Source organism: Salarias fasciatus, chromosome 13, assembly GCF_902148845.1.
Source record: "Salarias fasciatus chromosome 13, fSalaFa1.1, whole genome shotgun sequence".
NCBI classification, from domain to species: Eukaryota; Metazoa; Chordata; class Actinopteri; order Blenniiformes; family Blenniidae; genus Salarias; species Salarias fasciatus.
In genome coordinates, this window is record NC_043757.1 from 16,904,321 (window position 1) to 16,931,317 (window position 26,997).

At 44.8% G+C, this 26,997-nt stretch overlaps 1 protein-coding gene across 4 annotated transcripts in view; it reads left to right on the forward strand.

The window, feature by feature from the left end:
• slit1a (slit homolog 1a (Drosophila)) overlaps positions 1-26,997 on the forward strand; it is an 86,688-nt gene that overhangs the window by 32,895 nt on the left and 26,796 nt on the right. For all 4 annotated transcript variants that reach the window (XM_030105883.1, XM_030105885.1, XM_030105884.1 and 1 more), the window contains exons 5-9: positions 18,409-18,480; positions 19,168-19,239; positions 20,417-20,488; positions 21,296-21,459; positions 25,880-26,027. In XM_030105883.1, the coding sequence (XP_029961743.1) occupies positions 18,409-18,480; positions 19,168-19,239; positions 20,417-20,488; positions 21,296-21,459; positions 25,880-26,027 (528 nt within the window). The remainder of the gene's footprint in view (positions 1-18,408; positions 18,481-19,167; positions 19,240-20,416; positions 20,489-21,295; positions 21,460-25,879; positions 26,028-26,997) is intronic.

Sequence of the window (26,997 nt, forward strand, 5' to 3'; positions counted from 1 at the left end):
GAGTTAAATGGAGCAATATCCTCCTCGCATGTGCGAGTGGGGGGGGGGGGGCAGCGCTCGTTAAACGGGTGCGATCAGGAAGGAAGGTTCTCTCCGTCTCTGGCTTGCATTGTGTGTTTATTCAAAGCCGTGCCAAGGCCGGCCGAGACCCGGGACGGTAAATGGGCTGTAATTTTGAGGCCGCGCAGCCTTCTGCAGGCTCGCATTGATCCGTCATTGACGAAGTTAATGAGCGTGGACATGAGGCACCGAGTCGCTCCACAAAGACATCAAAGTGCCGCCTCGGTGACCGACCCGCTGAGAGAGCGGCCTTCAGGCAGACACCCCGACACCCCGGGAGGGGAAGTGGGAGAGGGTGGAGGGGGCGGGCGTCATGGAGGTGGAGAGGAGCCTGGCACCGCGGGACTGGACGTCTGCGTCTTGCCGTCCTTCCCTCCCCGTCCACTCCGGGTGTCTCACGCAGAAGCACATGTTTCTGCTGCATGTTTGGCGTGTGGCTGCGGCTCTGAAGCAGGTTTATTTGGAGAGAAGCATGCGAGCAAACATGATTCTCTGACTTTATACTCTGCCTCTGCTCACCACCTGCTGCTTGGGAACCTGCTGGCTACACACACACACACACACACACACACACACACGCACACACACACAGACACACAAAAGTCTTGCTACTAGGTAACCTGCTGGCTATCTGCCTTTTCATTCCTTTCTGTCAACAGCAAATAAGAGAAGGGGAAAAAGCAAAATCCAAGAACAAATATTAGCCTATGCAGACAAAGGCATTCCAGACAGGGTTTTCACTCTCATTCGCTCATCCTTAAAGTCTCATCTTCCTCCTTCCCTCCATCTCTCCAGCCCCCACCCCGCCTCCTCCCTTTACACTGCCACTCCTGTTCTCTCTTTTATTTCCTCTCAAGGTCTCCCTTTCCAGAGGCATCTCTGCTGTTATTGTCATGTGTGAAATCTTATCCGACTTTCCGGAGCAGAATGCATCTTTGTATTTGTGGTATGTGTATCAGCATGTCGGCAAAATGGTTTGCATCTTTGCATGAGTCACTCAGCGCACGCCGAGCTAACACACGGAAACAGAAACACACTCAGCGAAGTTATAACAGCGTGATTGCAGAGGAAGTAGGAAAGTGTAACAGTGTGAGCACTGTTTAGAGAATGAAGCTGATTGTTGCTTGTTAAACAGATCTAGCAATTAGGAACACTTGAGGGAAGTAGAATTACTTTGCTGTGGATTCGAACCTGAAGTCTGAGTCAAGTTCCTCAGTCATAACAGCTGCGGTCATATAAAGGGATTACCACAATGTAAACCATAGATATAAAGATATTTTATAAAATTAAAAAAATACTGTGAAACAGCAACTTTATGTGTCCTTTCATCAGCTTTAACCACAGTGGAGCAACATGGAGCACAACTGGCTTTACACTGCAGCATCATTTAGTCTCATCTGGTGCGATTTGATGCTGATTTGCTAGAGAAAGGTTAACAAGCTTCTTTTTAGTTTAGTTGTGGCTTTGATGATTATAGTCATGTCATGTAGTTTCTCCTGCTAGAGAAAGAATAGAACTAGTAGATGCTTTTATGAAAAATGTCTTCTTCTTCTTCTTTCTTCAGTATTTTTTCTCACTTTGCAGTGTCACCCTGAGGGTAGAGTCAGACATGCCTGCTGTACACTTTGCACCGGACCAAAGTCAGCTGTAACACTACAGAGTGTAATAAACTTAGTAGAAAATTTGCTGTAGTCATAGCATGTACAGTAGCAAAGTGTATGTAAACTAAATAAATAAACACCTGGGAACAAAATCCCTCAAAAATCATCATTTCAAAGTGAAATGTGCATTTTAATAGAATTAGCTGAAATTGTCTGTAATTTCCTTGTTAGTTTGCGTCTCATCCCGTGCTGCCTGCTCCTGCTCTGGAGCCGTCACCCCGTCTGGGATGTCTCCCTGCGTGTGCTCACAGCATTTATATAAATGGGTTTCGCATTGGGTTGGTGGCAGTTTGTATTTGTCATGGACAGTAATCATAAACACAGAAGAAGGAGTCGTTATTAATGTGAGCAGATGCCGTATTGCGTCTCGTTAATTTATTTGAATCAGTTCCCTGAATGCGCTCTTCAGCACACATTTCTTGATGAGAAAAATCAGTGTGGCCTAAAATACAATGAATCCATTAATCAGTCTCAAAGCCGAAACGAGTAAAGCGAGCGCCGTCTCTCTTTTATCCTCTCAGCTGATGCGCTTCCAGCTCTTTTCGCCGTCCTCTTGTTCGACATCTTCTTCCCCTTCCCTCCATTGCCTCTGGGAGTTCAGATGTCATCCTCATCCTTGTCAGGAGAGTTTAATGGATTGGTCACGCTCAGGGCCCTCCCATCCTGACTCACAGAGTGGAGGTGAAAGGTCGCGGCTCGGGTGAGATACAAGTCGTGGGGTGAGGACGTCCGCTTGGCCGTTCCCAGCCCAGCGTATATCTGTATTTCGGCCTTTCGTGATATTTTCTCTGTAAACACCTCCGTGCCAAGAATGCCGTGTAGTTTGAGAGGTTGAATATTTGCACAGAGCAGTGGAATACACCAAAGAAAATAAATGGGAAAGTTCCACTGCAGGATGTAGCATTGTCAGGTAAGCATACAAATGTGCAGTCACACACACACACACACACACGCTCGTGCTCACACACTCCCTGCGTCTGGCATATCCATCACAGGCTCTCGGGGCCTCCCGTTCTTTTTAGAGGTCAGAGTTGAAAGTGGTAGAAAAAGGCGCCTGTCTGTGTGTACGTGTGTGTGTGTGTGTGTGTGTGTGTGTGTGTGTGTGTGTGTGCGCGTGTGAATATATGCATGTGTCAGTGCCACATCTGCGCGCTGCGTCCGTGTTGATTTGGTCTGGACCAGGAACAGTGATCTATCGCCATCGCAAGAAACACAAACCAAATGTATGTCTGGCAACAAGGCAAGTCAACACATATAATGATCTATGAGTTGAAATTCTGAAGGTTGGCAACATTTTTTCTCCAAACAGTTGATCGTCTTTCTTTCTGGGGTTTTTTTTTTTTTTTTTTCATATTATAGAGAATCCTCTTATTATAAGATCCTGGGATATGAGAATGCTGAGCACATTTTTACTCCGCTGCTGCAAATTTCCTTTGTTTCTGGATTTAACCTTGATGATTTTGGCTTGCCGGCCTATTGTATCCTGTTCTCCTCCTGCAACTTTATTATTCTTTGTTTATTCTCCTCCTCCGTCTCCTCCTCCCAGCTCTGACTTTTTCCCTCTCCTCCTTTCCTGGGTGGTGAGTTTTAATTTCATGCCCCCTGCTCTGGCAGTTGGTCTTTTTAGTGAGTGCCAGGCCGGCTTTGTGACACGCAGGCTCCTCGGGGGGGTTCTCAAGCACACACACACACACACACACACACACACACACACACACACACGGAAAGCCACAAGTATGCGTGCTGTCAGCCCTGGGCTATGCATCGGCGTCCATGCAGAACTTATGGCAATAAAATGATCCAGAAGTTGCTTTCAAGAGCACACAAAGACGCATGCCGCCGGAGACGTGAGCACACAGGCGAGCGCGGCGGCGTGTTAGTTCAACTCGAGCAAACTGACTTTGTTCGGTGTTCACAGACACGCAACAAAAAAGCCACTGTTTCCTCACTTATCCATCATATCTGTCACTCTCGCAGCAATTTATCTGAAGGTATTGGCCTCATCTGGTTAGCGACGGCGTGTTAACTGTACTGGCATGCATTCATTTGTGCAGCAGACGACTCTCAGCCCTGGGGAGTCATCAGCCTTTATGCTAATGCTTGTGGATGATGATGGATGTGCTTCAGCTTTCATTGTGTTGGGCAATGTTGGAAAAAGGAAAGACTGTTCCCTTCATTCTGGCATAAATTTGTGTGTGTGAGCCTGTGTGTGTGTGTTCGGCCCCTGTGGTAATAATTTGTGCCTACAGGCGCACCTCTGCAAGGTTTCATTAATCCTGAAACCATAGTCTAGCCTCGTCTGTGTCTTCTGAGCATTGCGGATCACATCTGCTGCTGCAGGCTGGCCACTCACTAATGAACACACCTCAAGGCCGCATGCCATGCTCCTAAAATATTTTAAGAAATGCAAGCCAGCGATATCTCTTACCAAATGAATAAATAAGCCAGGAAGGTTGTCTGTCAAACCGCTGGTGAAAGTTCAGGCTGACGGAGCAATGGAGTTCGATCACTTCTTCTTCTGCTTTTGTATCGAGCATCAAATCAAACTCTAGTTTGGTTTTGCATGTTAATGTTTGTGTTTTGTGCTTAACACTTCTCAGAGGTCGGAAGAAATCTAAATCTGTTAAAGTATAATCAGTGTATGCTCCTACATATGATCCAGACTTTAAGCTGAGCAATTTTCTTTTCCAACAGTTTTTTCTAAAGAAAACACAATATTAAACTGATCATTCAGTGAATAAATGAATGAATGAATGAACTAAATTAGACATGGACAGCTGGCCTGAGGGATCCACGTGCAGGGAGCTGCATGCCTCCCAAAAATCAATACATTATTGGTTTCACTCACTGACTCAGCTGTAAGTTCAATTTAATCTCATTTGAATCTCATATTAAATGTAATTACTATGTGATCGCTGTATAATTAATGTGGCCAATATCAAATACACATATATTAATTCAAGTACCCTGTGAGCAAGACACTTTTTTCTTTTTAAATGAACTGAATAAGAAAACAATGTCTCGTTTATTTTGGCGCACGGTTCACATGGTATAGAGGACAACATTTCCGCGGACCCCACAGTGACCTACGACCTGATCCGAATTCACATTCCTCCATAACAATATGACGGCTGTGACGTTTGCCCGCACTGTATGTAGGCTGTGTGTGTGGGAGCAGCGTGGAGGGCAGGGTAAACATCCACATCGGTCACTGGCGTCCATTGTGAGGCTGTCTTTCTCAGGACGACTCCCACCCTCCGCAGCACAGCTGGGACCAACTCCATTGTCCTCGCCTCTCTCTGCCAGCCGAGCTCCCACAAACAAGAACACACACTTATTCGAACACACAGACACACACACACACACACACACACACACACACACACACTACCCTCAAGGCTTAGTCACAATTCCAGCTGGGTACCTTTTCGGTATCCTAGCAACCAGCACCTCTGCAATTTCTGGCCTTGCACCCTCGGTTTGGACTGAGAGCCCATCCCGGCACAAGGATTCGATGCACACACATGCAAACACTCCCGCACGCTGACGAGAGGTGTGTTTTGAGTTGCGGCCGGAGTGAAATTGAATTTGAAAAGCACTGGGCCGTCGGCCCTTGTGAAATAACTCTCCAATACGCTGTGAAGTTAATGAAGAACACTGATAGAAAACAAAACAAAAGCCCGGAGGCTTCGACTCACTGACTCACTGTGATTTCTTGACTTGCTCTGTTTTTTTGTTATTTTGTTTTTTAACTGCGGTCTCAAAATTCACACAAACCTCCCAAAGAAAATATGAAGTCATGAAACTATCTGCTTATCTATAAAGAGCTGTTAATTTGTTACACTACATACATTCCAAACTAGCACAGCGCTTTTATTCATTCAAGCTCCTAGATCAGCTCTTTTTGGAGGGAGCTGAGGTTTGGACAGATTTTGAAAAGTCTCTGCTCTCAATCATATCTTCAAAGAAAACATCTCAGTTGGACCTACCAGTGAATTATTATCAGTTAATATGAAAGCTCATTTACCAAGACAAAAGTGGTGAATTTAGCTGAAAAGAAACAGCTCAAACGTGTAAACCAGAAGCTCAACATCAGAAGAATTAGAACACAGGATTAGGCTGAAATTCAGTGGTGCATTTCTGGATTAAAGTTGGGAAAACAAAACAAGAAGCTTCAGCTTGCGGCGGCATTAGACCTAAAGTAAACTCACAACTGCTTATGAAATCATAAAGGAGGCAAAACTGCAGCAAGAACTGCTCAAGTATGCATATCAATGATGATAAACTGCAAGAATGCAGTGCTTCTGAACTCTATTGCCTCCTGTGTTTTGTCCATTTGAAGCTGTTTGATTCATGATGCATCCAGATGTTATGAGCGGCCTTTTCATTAGAAACACTCCAGATGATACTCATCCGCGGTGCAGCTTCATCAGTCTCTGCAGCCCGTCTGCAGCCAAAGTGGAATAAAGAATGGAAATGACAGAATAAAGGTGTGCATCGTTGGTTCGTGAGTTAAGCCTTTCGCACTCCTGACAGCCTCATGCAAAATTCATGGGAGGTTTTAATACTCTCTGAGACCCTGCAGTCATTTATTCATAAGTTCATGAATACATTTGTTGACCCCTAAAACACACACACGCGCACACACACGCACACACACACACACACTCACACACTCCTGGCACAGGCGAGGAACGCTGCCCGCTCGAACCCGATCACACCAGCACACAGTGCCAGCTGACCAGGAGTTAACCTTTACTTCTTTACTTATGTAACCGGCTGTCTGGGACGAGCAGCACAATCTGGCCGGACAGATGGAGACGCAGGGAACATGAATTCTCTCGACCACACAGGATGAATTACTAATTTGATGCAAACGCTTTCATTATATTCATCTTTTTTTCTTTTGTTCCCACTATAACATAGTGATATTTTTTTGTTCTGGTTTCTTTTTTTTTTTTGCCTTCTAAGTCAACAATATTAGTCAGTTGAGGCTTTTAATGTCTAAAAAACTCATGAGGATCTACAAGTTTCTTTTTTTGTGTGTGTACTAGTAAAGTAAATTAGTCAGAATCAGGTTAAATCATGATATAAATGTATTCTCTGACTTATCTATGAAGTGTACCATCAACAGGTGACGTCTGACAGTGTTTTTTTTTCCCCCCACTGGAGGAACGGATGGCAAGATAGCCACAGATTTAATTTCACCTTTACTCTGTGACAGATTGAGGAAAGAGGAGTACAGCCTCCCTTTTCTTCAGCTATCTCCCAGCACGATACGGTATGTTTGGTGAATCACGGCGTGCGGGAGCAGGGCGGCGAGAGGCCTGACCCCGCACTGATTACATTGCCGTCTTGCTGCCTTAAGATAACGTGTGGGAGTGAAAGCGCTGTATGCGTGCGCACGCACGAGGGGTGTGCTTGTGTGCATGAAAGCACCCCCGCTTAAAGATAAGGTGATATATGCTGAGGGTGAATTGTTGACTGGATGTCAGCCACAATGCACCTGTCTCATACATCATGATGAGCGAGCGGCACTCCAGATGACTGATGGAGGAGTCTGCCGTCTTTATTCTTCCATCACTTCACTTCTCTTATCGCGGCTACAGGACAGCTCACTCCCACTTCGTGCCTCTGGGGCTTTTTTTTTTTTTTTTTTTTTTTTTTAACAGCAGCACAATGCGTATTCAGATCAGAGCCTGTCAACAGAACGTAAACATATACAGGGAAGTAAAATGGAAATGGGGGAATCTTTAGAAAAGTACAGCAACTCGACTGGTAGGTTTTCATTCTAGTGACTTTTTTTCTGTTTATGCATTTTGTCCTTGATTTTCTTGGTAGCCAGGTAGCTTTGGGCTGTTTTTAAGTTTAAATTTCAGTGGGATTTGGAGAGAGAAGGGTCGTAATGTGAAGGTAGCCATTGTGCTCACCTTCCCTCCGGCTCAGTCCGCTCCTCCCCTCTCCTCTCCGTGACCATGCTGAGCCAGCAATATTGAGCAAAATCTTTATGTTTTATGGAAAGACGGAGGGAAAAAACTTCAGTCTCTTCATTCTGGTTTTGGAAACAGAGCATGACACTCCACTGACATTGTCCGTCTTTTTTCAGTAGAGGAAAAGGAAGAGGCCTCTCTTTTTAAATCAACTCCGCTTGCCCTCTGCTCAAGAACAACAAACCTGCTCTTCCATGTTGCAGCAGTGACGTCCCTGAACAGGATATTGCCTGCTGATGTCCGCGAGTCGAGGTGGTGCGGTGTTTGTTTGTTTGTTTTATTGAGATCCCCATTAGCTACTGTTAAAACAGTTGCTATTCTTCCTGGGGTCTAAACTTCATCAGAAATATTTCTGCACCAACACTCAGCAACGCGTCAACAACAGGATGTACAGACAACATTCATACAGACAATACAATAACATAACTATCAACAAAGACGACATTAACAAAAACAAAACAATATCAAAACAGACGAAATAGCTCACCATTAAACAATCATAAATGACCAGTTCCATGTTATTCCTGAGTGAATAAAAATAGTCTCATTTGTTTACAAAAATAAGTTGTGTGCATCTGTGAAATCAAAAACTGCGGCAAACGATTCCAGGCCACCATTGCCCTATAGTGCACGGATCTCTGAATGTGACTGGATCGACAGACAGGTAACAGAAAACGTCCCTCAACTGTTTGACGGGTAGAATGCTGATGCACATCACTGAAAAAGGTCAGCTTATTATAGAGTATTGCTGGTGTTCTTGTAATTATAATATTTCTGATAAATTTTGTAAGAGAATAGTTTATTCTACTTTTTACTCTCAGCCACGCCAGCTGGTTATGCATGTCTTCAATGCTTGTCCTAAAAGAACAGTTCAGGACGAGCCGAGCTGCTTTATTTTGTGCAACCTGAAGTTTATTGATATTAGTTTCTGTAGTGGCTGACCAAATAACGGAACAATAATCTAAATGACACAAAACTATTGATTCAACCAAAATCTTTCTTATTCGGTGTGGTACACATTTTCTACAATTTCGAACTGCTGCCAAACTGTTCTGGGTTCTCCCAGAGGCAACTGCAGCGCTCTGTAAGCTCCGTATAGAGACATGCAGTCCACGTCTTCAGTGGAGCGTGGTCCGCAGGACGTCTCACAATTATCATATATCTGAGGAAAACTTCCGAAACTGAATCGTTTTAATCTTCTTTATGTATTCATGTTCTTTATTTTAAGATTTTGTTTGCCACTTTTAGTTGGGAATAGCATCATACAAGGCTTGCATAGTTCTGTCTTTTCTGGTTTCGCTGTAGCTGAAAAACTTGACCAAAGAAAAGATGGTTTAAAGGTATCGTCTCCTCTCCTGATGCTTTCCATGTGTGAATTGTGACTGTGAATGGTCACAGTAATGACTGTGAAGATTCAGTTTCAAACACTCGGGAGAAAAAAGAAAGGGCCGTTTGAAAAGAAGAAGGCGGTGGAAGCGAGAATATGATCGATGCTCGGGTTCATTTTAGTCAGCAGACGCTTTCTCTCCGTGTCGATAAGCATTTTTCTCCCAAAAGTGTCTTTGCATGGACTCAATTAAGTGCAGCGAAGTGTTCAGTTTTGGTGTTGATTGAAATTGCTCCTGAATGTGTGTGTCTTCGCGGTCGTCCTCTGATCTGATATCAGCTGCCTGCGGTTAGGTGTGGTGGATCTGTCATCGCAGTGGTTCAATAAGGCCGACCTCAGACCAGCGTTTCCAGGAAAGGCTGTCATTCGATATCCGCGATCAGCTTTCCACTTTCTAGGTAGTCAGCCTTTCACAAAGAGGCATCTTTAACTAGTTTAGTGGGACCACACAGCGCAGTGTGTGTGTGTGTGTGTGTGTGTGTGTGTGTGTGTGTGTGTGTGTGTGTGTGTGTGTGTGTGTGTGTGTGTGTGTGTGTGTGAGAGAGAGAGAGAGTGTTGGAACCGGCCAACCAGATTGACGCTGTTGTCTTTGTAAATGGCTGCTCGGCTTGCTCTTTACTCCTGCCCCATCTCGGTGTAAAACATTACTCCAATCTGGCAAAATGAATTCCAGGCTACTCTCAGAGAGGGAGATCATTATTCCTGGCTCGGGGAGAGGCTGCTGGCTGATGGAGCGGCAGGTAATGGTGGTGATAATGGACCTGTTGAGAGGTCCGCTCTCCCTCGCCCTTCCCTGTTTTCCTCTCTGTTGTTCTCAAACTTTTCTGCTGGTCGTCCAGCGGGTAAGACATCATGACGGATGGACGGGGCTCGGCTGTGTCCCTGCTCGGAGCGGGACTCTCACACTGCCTGCCGTCTGGTGACCGTGCCCGTGAGCAGTTGTCATGATCGATGTCGCTCAGCCTGACTCACTCAGAAGCTGAAGTACATATAATGGTCGGGGGAAATTAGGGTGAATCAGGAGCTCGAAGAAAGCATAGATTTCCTTTTTTTTTTTCTTTTTTGCTTTCGTTGGCATGTTAACTCTTTCATTTGCCTCGCGGGTGGCAGCCGAGCCCACAGCCCGCAGCTCAGATGGGACTTTTAAGCCTTCAGATACACCATGAATCATTTACAGGGAAAGAGGAGATATGAGAAACAGTTAAACCAGCCCTGTCTTGATTCTCCATACAGCCGCGTGTGTGTGTGTGTGTGTGTGTGTTTCAGCCCTCATGTGGACTTGATAAGTTCCTCTGACATGGTGTTTTCTCTTGGTGGTTGTTGAGTGTTCCAGTCTGGCAGCGCTGTGTGTTTCTCGTCGGTTGGTGAGCTGTAGATGATTAGAGCGGAGTCCATCCATGAAATCCCCTTTAGGTCCCATCGAAAAAAGAGACAGTCTCCAGGATATGTCTGTGTGTGTGTGTGTGTGTGTGTCTCTGTCTCTGCCTGTGTGTGATGAAAATGACGGGAAAGGGAGAGACAGAGGGTGTTTTGTTAGCTGTGATTTTTAACATGATAATAAATCACAGACCTTCCTCAGATGCATCTGCATGGCCCCCGTTTAGTCTCGCTCATTCCAGCGCAGACATGAAAGGGTTAAAAAGTATAAATGAGCATGCTGGTAAGACGTCTGTGAGGTCCGTTGGAAATGAGATAATGCAGCTTGATGACTGATTTCCTCCAGGCTGCATAAATAAATACAGAAAGTGACACAGTGGAGAAACAAGGGACGAGCGACGTCACATGCCTCTTTAATCAATCATTCTCTGTTTTATAAGTTTTGGTGAACCAGTGTTGACGTTCGCTCTCAGAAGACGGCAAAAACAACAAAGGCAAACAGATGCTATTGACTTATACCGCCTTCTGCATTCGTACCGTATTTGTTTTTCATTACGACTCTTTGTAGAGCCTATATTTAGTATTCTGCGAGACACGGAGCAAAACAGACTTTTCTTTCCTGGGCTTTTGTGTGAGTTTTCCTCAAACAGCCTGTCTCTTCTCTTTATAAAAGCAGCATTTCTGCATTTCCTTCCACCGCGCTCCATCCAGCCTCTCCTCCTCTCCTCATCTGCACCACAAAGGGACGACAGAAACACCTCACACACTCCGTGTGCCTGCTGTGCTATAACCGTGTGTCTGCACATGATAATTTGTGCGTACATGAATGAAGGATTTTAAACTTGAAAACGGTGTTTAGATGTCGGGATGATCATGTAATTACGACGACGATAACAGCGGCGGCAGCGTCTCTTGTCCAGGTTGCACTGATTTTCTGCGTGGAGGTACGAAGCAAATGGTGGCAGGCAGAAGGGTGAAAGTGAGCCGAGAGGCGGTTATGAGGTGTGTTTAACTGTAAGTGTGAAGGTGAGGAGAGAGATGGGCGAGGGCGGAGACGAGGAAGGAGCATGCAGACACTCGGCGGCACACTGGCACAGGCCACACACACACTCAGATACAGTGCACGCCTGTGTTTTGGCAAACGCTCAAAGGCCCTGCAGCTCTGATCTTTACTCTTTTTCACCCTATTCTTGTATTGTCATCCCACCACCATCACACCTTCCCCTCTTTCGTCCATCTGCCCGACGCTGTGGGTTTGTTGCCTTTTAACTGAACCGAAGACGTGTCTACACATACAGGAGATGATGCATGTTAAAATACAGAGTTTAGAGATGTTTTTAAGAGCTGTTGTTTATTTAGTTTTCTTTTTCAAAATGACTTTAAACCAACAGTTTTGCCATATCTCTCTTTCCCATCAATGTTTCCATCTTTTTTATTATTATTTTGTTTTTTTTGGCTTCTGTAAGCGGAACGCTGGATCTCATTAAAGAGACCCTAACAATGACTGCTCTGCACATACAATTAAATATTCATCATTTTTAGCAATGCAACGTCTGCCTCTCACCGACTTCTTCATCGTATGGATTTTATTCATTAAAATGGAAAAGTTGGTGCACACATGTTATTTCAGTAAGTTTTTGTAAGTCATTAAAATCAGTCGTTAAAAAAGCATTTTCAAAGTGCTCCGTTGCATGTGGATGTAGTTTAGGGCATGATGATGCAAAACTTGAAATAAAACGTGGCCACAGAGAAATGACTATAAAACATGAAGAAACTGTACAACTGAGAAATTAGCAGCATCCAATGCAAAAAGGCTAAAGTAAGTTAATATTCATTACTAGAATACATCACGGCTAAAGTTAAAAGCTAGAAGACTTAGTGGACTTATTCATTTTGACATACATGAAAACATTTGTGGAGCTGCGCGCTCTCTCTCTCTCTCTCTCTCTCTCTCCCTCTCTGCTGACTGCAGCAGTAAAGTGGTGTCTATTGGTTTTCTTTAATCCTTTCGCTGTGGAGATTTACCTTTTCAAGTCGTGGGAACTAAATCACCTCCTCGGATCTCGGTCCTTCACCTCTATTTCTCCGCTTACATATTTCAGGAGATGCGTCGCCTCGGTGTTATTCAGGATTGATGTGTGAAGGCGATCTGAGCGCTGAGTTCGTGTTTGGGTGTTCGTTAGACTCATAAAAACACAGGGCTTGCACGGTAGCCACTACAAAGTGCACAAGAACCATTTGCACCTCTGACACGGTTTTTAAGTCAGCATGATAATTAGCGTGTGCTCGGTTTGGCCTGTTTACTTGAGTCCATTGCTTTCTTTCTCTGCAGTTGTACCTTGGGTCGTTTGTTGATGCATTCCCAGCCAGCTTTTTTCTAAAGGTCGGCAGTTTGTATATGTGGTTGTTTATGTGTGCGTCTCCTTGTGGGTTTTGACCGAGCAGGGAGGAAGAAAGTAGTTAGCGTTTAGTGGCAGCACACTGCCATTCTTTTAACAGCTTTCACACACCTCATTAACTCCCTTAATGAGTAAGTAATCAGACACATGTCCCTCTGTCTTTCTGTCTCTTTCTCCCTCTCTAAGTGGCAGAGTGAAATTAAGAGCATTTGGCTGGGACAAATATTTTCTTATCATGCAATCGGGTCAAGAAATCAAGAAAACAAACAGCGTTTTAGATACGCTCTCACTAAAATTGATGGATTTATCCGAGGACATATGCAGGAGCACCTGAGAGGCGGCTTTTTTCAGCTGCAGCGGTTATTTATAGGTATGGAATCTGATACACAGAGGCCACATCAAGTTCTTTTTGACAGTTCTGCAAAATTTTAAAAATGTCTTCTGATCTGTAACAGTATGCTTCCATGATTTAACAAGACCTATCAAAAAGAAAATGTACACGAAATTATGAATGAGAGGCCAAAGTCATACCTTGTGTATATGCGCCATTTCCCAGCACTATTAAAGAGCCATATCGGTCGTTTCAGCCGAGGTGTTCCTACCAAATCACCTTTCAAACAGTTATGATGAAAACAGACACAAAATACTTGTTTACCCATTAAGTTTTCAAAAAACATGCAAATATAGCCGAAGAGACGGAGAAAAAAGCAGCAGTGAACATTAGCAGTGAAAGGCATCATTATGCAAACACATAAACACCTAAACAGCTCTGTTTATTTCCCTGCAATGACACATTTAAAACGAAGACTTCAGATCATTCCAACTGATTTATGATCCGGCGTATCCTGCTGTTCTCAGCCGAGAGCCCGAAGGAGGAACGTTACGAAATCCCTCAGATGAAAGAGTCAGTTCTTGCAGTTTTGCTTGCATGTGTGTGTATGTCTTTGTGTATCATTTCTTTTATTTTTCTTTTATTTTGCATACCTGAAAATACTGTTTCTCCGGCGTCTGAGCTAATCCGATGTCCTGAGAGACTCTTCTTTCATTCATAAGTAACGATAACAGAACTACTAGTGGAGTTACCCACAGCTGATGTGTTAAAACCGACGTTGCAATGGGAGTCATTGACGTTATGCGGCCATAGTGGCCATTTGTGTCGTACAGAATGAAGAGAACTGCAGCATAGTGTTAGTGCTGTGTACTAAGATAAAGATCAGAGGCTAATGATGTGAATCAGACAGGAACCAGACATTACTTTCAGTAAAGTGGTTAATCTCCAGACCAGGCGCCTTGAGCTATGTCTGATAGCATTGCTAATTATTCTAGATATAGACTCTGTAGGGATTGTTGTAAACAGGCAAATCAGTAGCAAAGTTTATTGTCAGAGTACTTTACACTGATTAAATGATACCTGTGTTTAGGTTTTTTTTTTTTTTTTTTTTTAGTTTTAATAAGTGTAACCCTTAGAAAGCCTGACCGCAGCGATTTAGGGTCTGTGGCTGATACGGCGAGGACACACCTGAAAACATGTGTGTGCCTTCATCATTAGGGCAACAATGGGAATGAACTGTGAGCAACGTCACCTGGAGAGAGCCGGGCTGCATTAATGAACTCACTGCCCACTTGCAGGGCATGTAGTGCATTAAGGTAAATCCGTCCCAGGTCTACGCTGTTTGAAGACTCTCACTTGAGTGCTGGTTCACACACCTGTGTTAAAAAAAAGCGCTGGTCCACATGCTGTGTGTGCAGGAAATAGGGAAGCAGAAAGTTGCGGGTCTGACATGATTACAGCAGACTGTGAGATGGCTGGAGGCCTGGACTGGGACTGCGGGCTGCAGCCCTGCCTCGGGATATTCTTCACAGGACCGTAATGAGTGCATGGAGGGAGGCGGGGCAACGGCGGCGCAGTGATGGTTCACAGGAATCCTTTTTGCCCCAAGCGGAGCTAGTCTCGGGGTTATGACCACCACTCTCGCTTCTTATGCCTTTGGCTGACCTTGTCGAAGTTCATAATCTATTGATCCAGAGATCAGATAAATTTGATAAAACAGACAATGTTGAGGAAAGCGTGGATTAACAGAAACTCATTTTACTGAAAACAGAAGCGAGGAATAGAATCTGCAATGTTGTGGTATTTGATGAAGGGCCTTGACTTTAAATTTACTATCATTATGTGTTGGAGACGATGGCAGCCAGCTTCCTATTTGTGGTGCGTGTTCTCACATAATCATGTGAAATCATGAAACGACCGGTGCTCCTGTGAATCAGTTTTCAACCAGTCAGAACTGTCAAAAATCCCAACGCCAACACAGTTGGAGCTCAGCGTAGAAAATACCACGTGGGGCAACCACCAGCTATGAAAAATACAGCATAGTCTGCCACAGAAATGTCCTGTGTGAAGGCAGAGATGTTTGCTAAATTTAATACTGCCCTGGCTCCTGAGTTGAATTCATCAATAAATTCTAAAGGACACAAAGGACGGTGGACTCCAAACCATGAGCGCCATGATTATTGTGTTAGTTGTGACAGAGAAAAGAAACAGCAAAGCAGAAGAGAGATATAAGTGATGGAGTAAAGGCAGTTTTTCTGGCATGGTAGATAATTGATGGTAGTCATTTGGCTTTTTTGAGTTCTCGTTTTCCCCAAAACAAACCTATATTTCTTAAAGTGACCTCTCATGACCTCAGTGCCTGACTCAATGAAAGAACACCATCAGTGGGATTTTATACTCCATCCTAGCCAATCGTGTTACACCGTACTAACAGGATTATGGGGTCTTAGCGTGCAGCTTCCCTGCGTGAGCTTTTATTTTACTACTTACACACATAATGTTCTCTTCATTATGTCAGAGTCTTTCTGCTTTGACTTGTTTTCCACCTTCTCACGTCGGCCTCTGTCTTTTATCCTCTCCTTACGCCGACTCTAGCCTCTGGCGCTCCAGCAATGCCGTTACAGAACAGCAATCTGTTAAAATTTCTCATTGTGAGCTGGGCATACACACACACACACACACACACACACACACACACACACACACACACACACACACACACCCACACAGAAGAAAAGGCATCCTCCCAGATGTCCGGAGGGAGACGTCATTATCTGCGCGCCCGCAGTACAGCGTCTCTGAATTTTCATGCGTGTTTGTCGCTGACGGGCGTGAAGAAGGTGAGGGAACTAATTAGTAATTAAACACAGTTCAAGGGCAGGTAGACCAAACGCATTCCTCTCACATGGAAACCGCCACTTTGATAAGGCTCACCGATACGGCCCGGCTGCCAGACTGACTCAGCTTTCAACTCGGCGCTCGGGCTGTTTGGCCAAGACGACAACAAAGAAGCACAACTGCTGCGGCTCCCGTGTTCGCTAGTTAGCAGACACGGCGTGGGTTTGATGTTGGGGATATGATCCTGTAGAATGTGGCAGACTGACAGATTAGATAGATTATTGTTGTGTAATTGCCTAACTGCGTTGCCTCAGATGTCAGTGGAAGCAGATGTTATTGCAGGTCTGCTGAGAAACTAAAACCCCCCCAAAAAAATCTCACATGGTAAAATTAATTGAATCTCTAGACGGAGGATTTATGCTCTCTTTGAACGCGTACCAGTGACATGTGCGTTAAATGTGCACATCTGTGCATGCACACTGGGCTTTTTGTGCGTTCAGAACAACGTCCAAGTAAAAAATACTGCTTGTGATTAAGTTGGATGATTGCGCTGCTTTGGTTGTTTGTTATAGCGCCACATTTTAGGATGATAGTAACGATACATCTGGTTAGAAATGCGCTTCTCGAACCTCTACTCCATGCCACTGTCCTTGTGTTGAGCATCATTAGAAGGGTTTTTTTTTTTTTTTGCATTTTCCATGTAATCTTGGGGTTAAGTGAAGAGAAAAGTGCTACTTTTTTTTTAAATAAAGTGGAAAATGTTCTTGAGAGCAAAATTGTAATGTCAAGAAATAATTTAAATGTTCTTGACATTGTTGATTTTATTTTCAATTGTAATTATATTCGTTCTTACTCTGTATGCCTCACACCACGGTAGTTTATTTAAGGTCCTTTTATGGTTTTTCACCATGCATGAACTAAATACACACTCATCTCTTGACGGAGCACAAATGTAAACATGGTTCATGTCCCAGCAGGTTACGACACACATCTTGATCAGTAAATCTTCCCGTGAAGTTAAACACACAGATTCCATTTTTAATTGCGGCGTGTTTGCAGTTGCCCACAGAGCGCTCTTTTAATATCTGCTCTTCCAGAAACACACACAGACACTCATTCATGACACGCGTTGCGCAACGCGACTGTTGTGGTGTTTCGCTCTCCTGTAAAGCACGCCTCTGAAACAATGTCTGCAATATTCATTCCAAGGAAAGGTTTGGGAAAGGATTACCAATTTGGGGAAAGACTGTGAAGCTTCGGGCTGTTATAGTCCTGGGAACTGGTTTTATGATGACCCCACGGGGCTTCAGTGTGGACGCCTATTGTGTGCTTTGTAGCGTTTCGTGCTGTGGCGTTCAGGAACGCCGAATGAGAAGGAGTCAACAAAGTCTTACGCAGAACAGTTGTGTTGTGTAGTTTTATAGATTCTGCTGTTGTGCTGCGGCTGCTCTGTGGGTGGCCATAAGTGCTCTGTTTACATCTGTCCAAGTGTGGGAGTCCTCCTCGCGTATGTTTTAAAGCAGGAGCCTCTCTGGGAGCACCCCAGAGTTTCCCTGAAAATGGTGTGTGTGTGTGTGTGTGGAAGTAGAGGTAAAGCCTTTCTGAATCGGGTTAGTGCGCCATTTAAACGACAAAGAAAAGACCCGGCTAATTAAAACTATGGCTACTTGTGTTTCACTCGGGGTTCCTAACCCCTCCTCTCTGACCCTCCCCTCTGCTGCCGCACTTTCCACATGCACACACATTCCCAATGCCCGATTTGTACGCGCCGTTAAACAATGGACACACACAAACACACGCGAAATAACACCCAGAGATAACGTTTGCTGTGCCAGAGTGTCCTGAGTAATCCACTCTTCCAGCGAGGACCCTCTCCGCGGTCTCTGCCCCGTTTTGCCTGTTTGTCTGGTCTGTGTGCAGGCGGCGAGCCGGGAGCCTCGCGCCGCGGCGCGGCCAAGGCACAGCGGACAAATTATAGCATGAGTGAACACTGAATAATACAGCCACCAAAAAACATAACCGCTCCACTGTGAGCCGGGCTCTCCATGCAGCACCACACCTCGGGGTGTTGGCACACACTGGAGAGAGCAGAAAAAATATGCCCGTAGCTTTTCGTTCTGCACCATTGAGTGTGGTAAAAAGAGGGAGTGACAGCGAATAGAGTGTGAACTCTGCTGGTTGAAAAGCACGCCTGAATACTGGAAGTGAAAGCCCCACAGAGGAAATTGTTGAAACATGTTAATATTGCCTCCAAACAAGGGTTGTATTGTACACACGCACTGTTGAACACCCCACCAAAAGAAAAAAAAAATGCCTTTCAGAGATTAAGTTGAGTGTAACTAATGCCTGCTTATTGTCTCCACAGAGATCTGAGTGAGAACTTCATCCAGTCCATCCCCAGGAAAGCTTTCAGAGGAGCTACTGACATCAAAAACCTGTGAGTTCCTCACCAGACATGCCTCGATATGCTGCAAATAGAAAAACATTCCAACTACCTTGTAATGTAATGTATTGGTATCACTGGAACAAACTTAAATAAAATATTCATTTTCGCTATCTTATAAGTCAGAGAAAAAGGCAGATGAGCAAGTTTTTGTGATTGTAGTTGCTGTGAAATACTGAAGTGTTGAATTGTGCGGCCTCTCTTCATGTAACAGTTGAGATGGATGAGATGTCCTTGAAGAATCAATCAGTGTTATCCGCAGCTAATCAAATTAATACACGCTGCTGTAAGTGAACAACAAGAGCGTGATGTTCATCCACATCCCATCCAGTGTCCCTTCAGCACGATAACACTTTATCTGATCAGTTCGATGGACCCTCCGATCTGAACCAGCTCTCACACACACACACACACACCCCGAGGATGGCTTGTAGCAACACCGATTTACACTTTTTCTTTCACATATACATCGATTACTGTGGTTTAAACAGATAAAACAGTCAGTGTAGTCCCAAGGTGCAGCTTATTGTTCCATGAGCTGAGATGATGACTGTATCGATTTATTATGGTCCATTTACCGTATCAATGATTACAACCACCGGGGACGCAAAAAGAAACATGTTTTCTAATAAATTCTCTCCCCCCTCTCTCTCTCTCTCTCTCTCTCTCTCTGATCTGCAGCCAGCTGGATAAAAACCACATCAGCTGCATTGAGGACGGAGCCTTCAGAGCCCTGAGAGGCCTGGAAGTGCTGTGAGTATCTGAAGTGATGCAACCTAACGCTGTCCTGGTCAGATGAAGACATTGTCTTAGCGTACTAATAACCAGAACTAACAAACACGGCACTGGCCTTGCTTATCATGCCGAATACCCCCACAGGCCTCACGACAGGGGGGGGGCCGGCCTCATTGAAACCGAGCTCCATTAAGTCCGAGTTGACAGCAGCACCCCCCTCTTCCCATCACATTAACACTCCTCCACCCACCCACAACTGCTCCACCCCTCCGTCTCTACACCATCCAGCCCTGGGCAGTCCATCTGACAGGAGGAATCCCTCCATCTTGTTAGAAAAAAGACAATCCCATTCAAGATGGGATTCAGTTCAGCATTAAAAAAAAAAAAAAAACATTCAATTAATCATCTCTTGTCAAAAAAATCATAATCGCAGCCTGTGTTAGCGTTCTCCACCTGAAACAATGTGCACAAACGGCGCACGGCGGGCAGACAAAGGCGCTTTGACAGCCTTGTTATTCTGATGCTGAAAGACTGCCGTGCATGTTGGGGGTTTCAGGGGTGGCGAGACCTAAAAAAAGAACATTAAAGGCGGCTTTCATGGCGTGGATAAATTCACGTAGCGATGGGGTTGTCATCGTGGCGTAAGAGGGGATAGGGGGTTGTTTTGAGGCATGGGCTTTTATGGGGGAGGAGGACAGCTTGTGTTCAAAGGGGGAGCAGGTTGAAATATGGTAAAGGGTTATTAGGCTGATTGAAATGACCCGATTCTCCTGCCGCAGCTGATGCCCACAGTCCGATGATGCAAGTGTGTGTGTGTGTGTGTGTGTGTGTGTGTGTGTGTGTGCGCTTGTTTCTAGAACTAGTAGAGGTTGCTGGTGATCAGGCCTGTGTGTGTGTGTGTGTGTGTGTGTGTGTGTGTGTGTGCGCGCGCGCATGCGTGTGTACACATATTTGCATGCACGACTGTATGCATGCGTGGGAGGTGTGAGGGCTTCCCATCTGTGTGGAACGAGGTGTTATATTCCCAATGGGGCGCAAAGAGAGACGAGGGAAGCGAGGGGGTATAGATTTAAATAGATGGAACAAAAGAGGGCCGATGCAACACAACTCTTTTTGAAGTGCTGTGATTTTAAAATGATTTTTTTCTTTTGAACTTGCACTGACGGCGTGGCTTGTCCTTCCTTCCTTTTCGCAGCACACTGAACAACAACAACATCAGCAGCATCCCCGTCTCCAGCTTCAACCACATGCCCAAACTACGAACTTTGTAAGTCACACCCGCCACCCAGCGAGCTCCCTTTACCTTTCGCTGCGTGTTTTATTTCATAAAAATAAAACCGTCCTTCAGTCCAGAATGTAAAAGTCGTACCAGTTTCCTGTGATCTCAATGGGAGCAGACAGGTTCTGTCATTCCGGGCGAGGCTGAGTAGCAGCCATGACCACAGAGTACCCCAGGAGGGTCTGTAGCAGTGCCAGGGGCTATTATCCCCTCAATCTGAACACAGCAACCGCTCCAGATACACAAGCTCAGACCCAGAAGCCTATTGTTTATTCTGCATTGTACGCGATTACTAAGTCTAAAGTCACGCACAAATTAAAACAATTATGTGTGTAGAAACTTTGAGTCGTGACTCCACGCCGCTTGCGGTGACATTTTTTGGGCCTCCTCACCCCCAGCGGGGTTATCATGCTCTGCATTTCTGTTTGTGTGTAAAACCGTGTGTGTCTGCGCACATGGGTTTGTAAGTTTGCAGACATGCTCCGGAGGTCCACCACAGCCGGAGTTATTCTGGACAGACACGGCTCTGAAGGAATGCAGTGTTTGGAGTTTGCGTTTAGAAAAGGCCTATTTGGTGTTACTCTTTTTTAGAATGCACCATTTACAATTATCCCCACAGCGTATCATTTTGGGTATTTTTCCACAGGGACCCGATGCGATGAGCTGAAAGAAAAAATAGACTCTTTATTTGCTATTTATATTTTCAGCTGATGTTTTTTTTTTTTTAGATTGCAAAACTAAATAAATGCATGAATGTTGTTGTCTTTTTGTGTGTGTGTGTTTTTCATTAACCAGCCGTCTTCACTCCAACAATCTGAACTGCGATTGTCACCTGGCCTGGATGGCCCAGTGGCTCAGACAGAGGCCCACGATTGGTCTGTTCACTCAGTGCACTGCGCCTCCAGAGCTGAGAGGCCTGAACGTGGCAGAAGTGCAGAAGCATGAATTCAGCTGCTCAGGTAAGATTTTCATTCAGTGATCTGGATTTGAACAAGAAAGGCGTCAGTGTGAGTTTGTGTGTTTGTCCTGTGATGAACGGGTGACCCCTTCAGCCCGCTTTGGCTGATATTGAGCTGGGAATGACGTTTGAGGGTGGATTTGTCACAGAGCTTTGGATTACCAAAAGCAGGCCTAAATACAGTCTGAAGGTTTTATGTTAGTTTAAATTTCAGGGGGAAAATCGACGTATTTAAATAAATCCTAGATGTAATTAAAATGGACAAGTCAATACCACAAAGAAAAGGAAATATTTTCCTTTACGTGAGAGTGTACTTGAGTTCATTGACATAAGACTGATGAAAATGCTGTAAAAGCTTAATCTGCCGGAAAAAAAAAATTGCCCTACAACTGATTGAGTCATGTTTTTACAATGAGAGCCAGTTGCAACACAGCTGAAAGTGAACCGGATAAAACTGATATTCTCATTTATTTGGCTTTATTCAAGAGAAATCTTTGAAGCTGTTGACGCAGAACAGAAGTACCAGTAACAATTTCCTCTGGAGGGTTGAGTTGAGTTCATTTCAAAGTCTGTGCTGATTTCCTTTTGCTTTTATTAAAGCAGCTTGATCGACTTTTATATATTTTTTATATTTAGTATTTTTTTACATAGGGATTTTGTGTGTACTTAAGTGAAATCCATGAACTTTTCCCAACTCTTCACGCTCAGTTGCGAGTTTCACAACATGTCAGAAAATGTTGAATTGAGGCGTCTGATCAGCTCATTCAGCGGTACTTACCCTTTTACACATCCAGCATTATCCAGCTCCATCCTATGAGCAGCAAACTCCACGTAGCTCGTCTTGAACTGGAGACATATTTGATGTACGGCGAGTAGAGAGCGCTGTTTGTGTGTGTTCACCTGGCAGCCATCTGACAGCATCTTTGCCCCGAGGCAACCTCCCAGCGCCCCTCGGGGCGGGTTGCGTCAGTGTCCACCTATTTAAGAGGCTGACAGCGGCGTTATGAAAATGCCAGACACACAGCTGGAACAATGGCGAGCCCCTCTGCATTTGCTTACAGCCTTTCGTTTCCTCGCAAAATTATTTTTTGGGACTTAAAAAAACATAACATGTGTGTGTGTGTGCGTGCATATGCCTGTGTAAGGGAGAGAGAGAACACGTGCATGTGGGTGTGTCATGGCGTGCTTTGGGGTTATCATATCCGGACAATGGAAAAACAGCATGGGAACTTCTGCTCCCCACAAGGCCATCTCGCCTGCCACACCAGCTGCGAAGGGTGTTTGTGTCCACGTTTGTGTGTGTTTGTGAGTGTGTGCACCTCTCTCGCTCTCTCTCTCTCTCTCCATGGGTTGTGATTTTTTTGCAGCCATACAGCGTGACAGCACAGACCATTAACTATTCATCGCCCAGGGAAAGAAACTGAAAACGTGGGAGCGTAACGATTCGAGATGCCGACGGAGCGAGGGGGTGTCATGAAAATTTTGGTCGCCTAATAGAACGCGACCACAGGAAGTTCAAAGCTTTAATTGGACGTGAAGTTTATCATCTGCACGGATATGAGTTTCAGTTGTGACGGTATTGCAAAATGATCTCTCATTAAGTAACCATCACTTCAAGATCACAGCAAGATCAAATCGATCACTGCGTTTTCCAGCATGTCTGTGTCTGACAGCACACGGACCTGCATTCATGCAAACACACATGCACGCTCAGGAACACATGCTCCCAGTTTCTTCTTTAGAGAATTAGTGACCAGAAGTTGAACTCCCAGGGAAGGACTCATTTGGGACTGGCTCGCTGGCACAGAAAACACACAGACACACACACACACACACATCTTTTCTTTTTTCCCCTCCTTAGTATTTTTTGATGTTCAACATGATGTTGTTGTGCCTGCACTGACTTTTTGCTGTGAGGACGGGCCACCTGCAGGGGATTCTGGTGGACTGGTGCTGTCTTAGACGGGAAGAAGAAGTGAGAAATGAGGGGCAGAAGCAGGAGTTTGGCATTATGACTCACTCTCTGTCGCTCCCAGTGCTCAGCTGAAAAACAACACTACATTGTGTGTGTGTTTGTGTGTGTGCTTGTAATCCAGTAATGAGGAGAGGAGCACATTTGCTGCTTTGCTTTGAGGACAAATGTTTTTTTCCAGCCAGTTGTTTGTCATCATCTCTCTGAAACATCAAGCTGAAGTTAAATATTCAAAACCTTAAAACTAGAGCTCATTATTTTGAGACAAGATTGTTATTTAGTGAATTATCTGCACATGGATGATCAAAAGCAGAAGAAAAAAAACATATACTTTGGTTAAATTTTTGATTTTAAGGGCCATGTCTGCAGAGTAAATGCTTTTGTTTGCTTCTTTTATATACTTGGGGACTCTGATACAAAGCACAGCTCATTAACTTTCTGTGGCAGAGCAGTTTCTGTGCTCATCAGATTCAGAAAAGATGAACACAGAATTTTTTTCTCTAATTCAGCTTGCAAATAGATTTTGTTCTAACTTTTTTTGTGAAAACTTTAGAGAGGAATAATGCCAGAAATACTACTGTCAGTTATGTCTTAACTGATCATCATCAAAAAGTTTTGATTTTTTTTTTTTTTGTTGTTGTTGTTGTTTTTTTAATTCAAAGAATGGATGCTGGTTTTGGCTGTCTCAATAACCACAGGTCTCACAGTTCACAGAATTCCCATGGAGATATACTGCTGAGAAACTTGTAATGACATTCTGTAGGAACCTTAATCTGTCATTAAATTTTGTGCTTTGGACTGAATATAAACGTTTGTAAAAAGTCACTATAAAAAGCAAGAGAGTGTGGGCAAAAGACAGATAGGATAAAAGTCAGAGAAGCATTTTAAATAATGCTGGACTGCAAGGAGAGCAGACAGAAAGAGGAACCGAACACAGCAAGGAAGAAGATAGAGAGGAATCGGGACGGAGGGAAGGAAAGAGATAATGGGGAAAACAGCAAAAGGAAGAACAGGGGAGACAACATCAAACAGCTTCACCTCCAGTATACCTGTCAGGGAGCTGTCATTGTTAAGGCCGCTCCAGCTGTGCTCTGCACTCTCCCTGATCCCAGGCCTGTCAAATATGCCATGTTAGATCAGAAGGGAGTTTTTCTCTGCCCTACACCCGATCCCAGATCTGTCAAACCTCTGCCATCCCAAATCACACGGCCTCAGATCACGTGGGTTGAGCGACCGTGCCGCCGTTGATTCACACTCCTGGTGCGGTTTTTCTGTCTGATTCCTGAATCTGTCAGAGCGCTGCGCCTCTTCAGGTAACTCGTTGTGATTTACCAGATGTATGGAATCTGAGCAGAAGCATTGATAGTGGCAGCAGTTTTGGGGTAAACCATAATATTTGATTCTGTTTTTTGAGCGCTGTGCCTTTTCTGTAACTGACTTTCACCATCACCGACTCCCTGAATCCACGCCCCCTCCCCCCCCCCCCCCCCTTCCTCCCTCTCTCCCTCTTGCCAACATTCTCCACACAAGCTGAGCGATAGATAGGAAGGTGATTAAATATTCATGGTTTGAAACTCAGATTAGTAATGCTGTGTAAATGAGGCCATTTAAAAGTCTGTTTTATTCATTTTATCTGGGTTATACTTACACACATCGCGCCGCACACACACAATGTGCCGCACTGGCAGCTGGAGCGCCCGCTCTTCACCACACCAGAGCAGGAACTATTTGAACAGGTATCTAGAGACAGCGTGATGGGTTGTGTGCTCTGTATGCAAATGGAAAAGTTGGAAGTGTTTTAGAACAAATGGAGGAGGGGAGGTGGGGGTGGTTTAAGCTCAATGTGCTGAATGGCAGCAGTTCCGCCCAGAGAACGCAGACTCAGGAGGAGCATTTGTGCAGAGATCAATGGATGTTATTGGGAGGCCCTCAATTGCTGCCGCGACTCTATTATTCCGATCTTTCATTCTCCTCTTCATGCATCGTGTCACTCCTTTGATAGATAACCTAGTTTCTTGCCCATAGATTCTCAAGTATATGCCGCTTTACAATGAAGTCAGGAGATTTTTTTTTTCTCAATGTCAAAATATGCCTGGGAATCTGTGTGTGTGTGTGTGTTCATTTGATATTCATTTTATAAAGCACAAAGCGGCTGATGACATGAGCAGCAGTGGAAGGAGTTGGAGCTCTACTTGAGAACAAGAGCTGCTTCATGCCTCTGCACAAATCCTCTCTCCAGAATCCGTTGTCCTGTAATCCTGCTCAAAGCCGCTGAAACCAAGAAATCCACCTGCACTCCCACACCTGTATGAGCCCAAGATCCCTCGCTGCTCCTTTGATCGTATCCTCTTTTCCCGCCTTCTCTCTCTCTCTCTCTCTCTCTCTCTCTCTCTCTCTCTCTCTCTCTCTCTCTCTCTCTCTCTCTCTCTCTCTCTCTCTCTCCCTGCAGGACACCAGGAGTCATCCGGCCTGCAGCCGTGCAGCATCGGGGGAGGCTCCTGTCCGGCCATGTGCACCTGCAGCAACAACATAGTGGACTGCAGAGGGAAAGGTCTGACTGCCATCCCAGCCAACCTGCCAGACAGCATGGCCGAAATGTGAGCATGATGCACTTACAGTTTGAACACAGTGGGGGCAGTTCCAGCTTACTTTACTTCACGTATTCTGGGTTCTTCTTGTTTTCACCCCTCATCGCCTGCCAGGGCGTCCATGTATCTGTTGTATTCTGAGAGACAGGCAGACTTCAGTCTGAGCCTGCGCGCTCTTATCAGCTCAGTCGGCCATCCGCCACATGTGAATGCTTCTCTGCCGTCCCTCCCTCACTTTATCAGTCCTCCAACATCTGTCCAGGCATTAACCGTTCGCAGCCCACATGCTATCAGCCCACTATTCCTGGGAATGCATCGCTAAACGGCTCAAAGTAGTTCTTTCTACTTTTTTTTCATCACGAGGCTTCATGCCACGGACAAGAGTCTCCACTAAAAAGCAAAGTAACTTTGTGATTTTTGCACGGTGTGGAAAAGGAGGGATAAAGACAGAAAGCCAGTGGTTGTGTTTCATGTTCTTCTGAGAAGCATGTGCGCTGTTAGGACACAGTAAATTTCTAGGTCTCCTTCTCCCTGTGGAGTCTGTTTATAAATACCCAGCTAGCATGGAAGTCACAGATCCCATGTTCCCCAACAACCCTGACCTATTTCTTCTGCTGTCTTGTGCTGAATTTCCTCATTTGGACTTCACAAGTTCACACTCTTGTGTATTCCAGAGTGACTGGATTGACCACCCAGGAAAAGCTGAAATTCTTCAGTTCGGTTTCAAATTTCACACATTTTGCCTTATGAGAAGCGAATAAATGAGGGTTGCGATGGCATGAGATGGAAACCAATAAACAGAGGAATTATATAAGTTTCTTTTTGTATTATTATTATTGTCTTTTTTTCCATATAGTATGTAGACCTCCTCATTGTGCCCTCATGATTTAACATTCCACAGGTGGAACTGATATGATGAATGAGTGTAATAACTGGCCGGCAGCAGTAAGGGGAGTACAGGCAGGCCGCCGTCAGATAG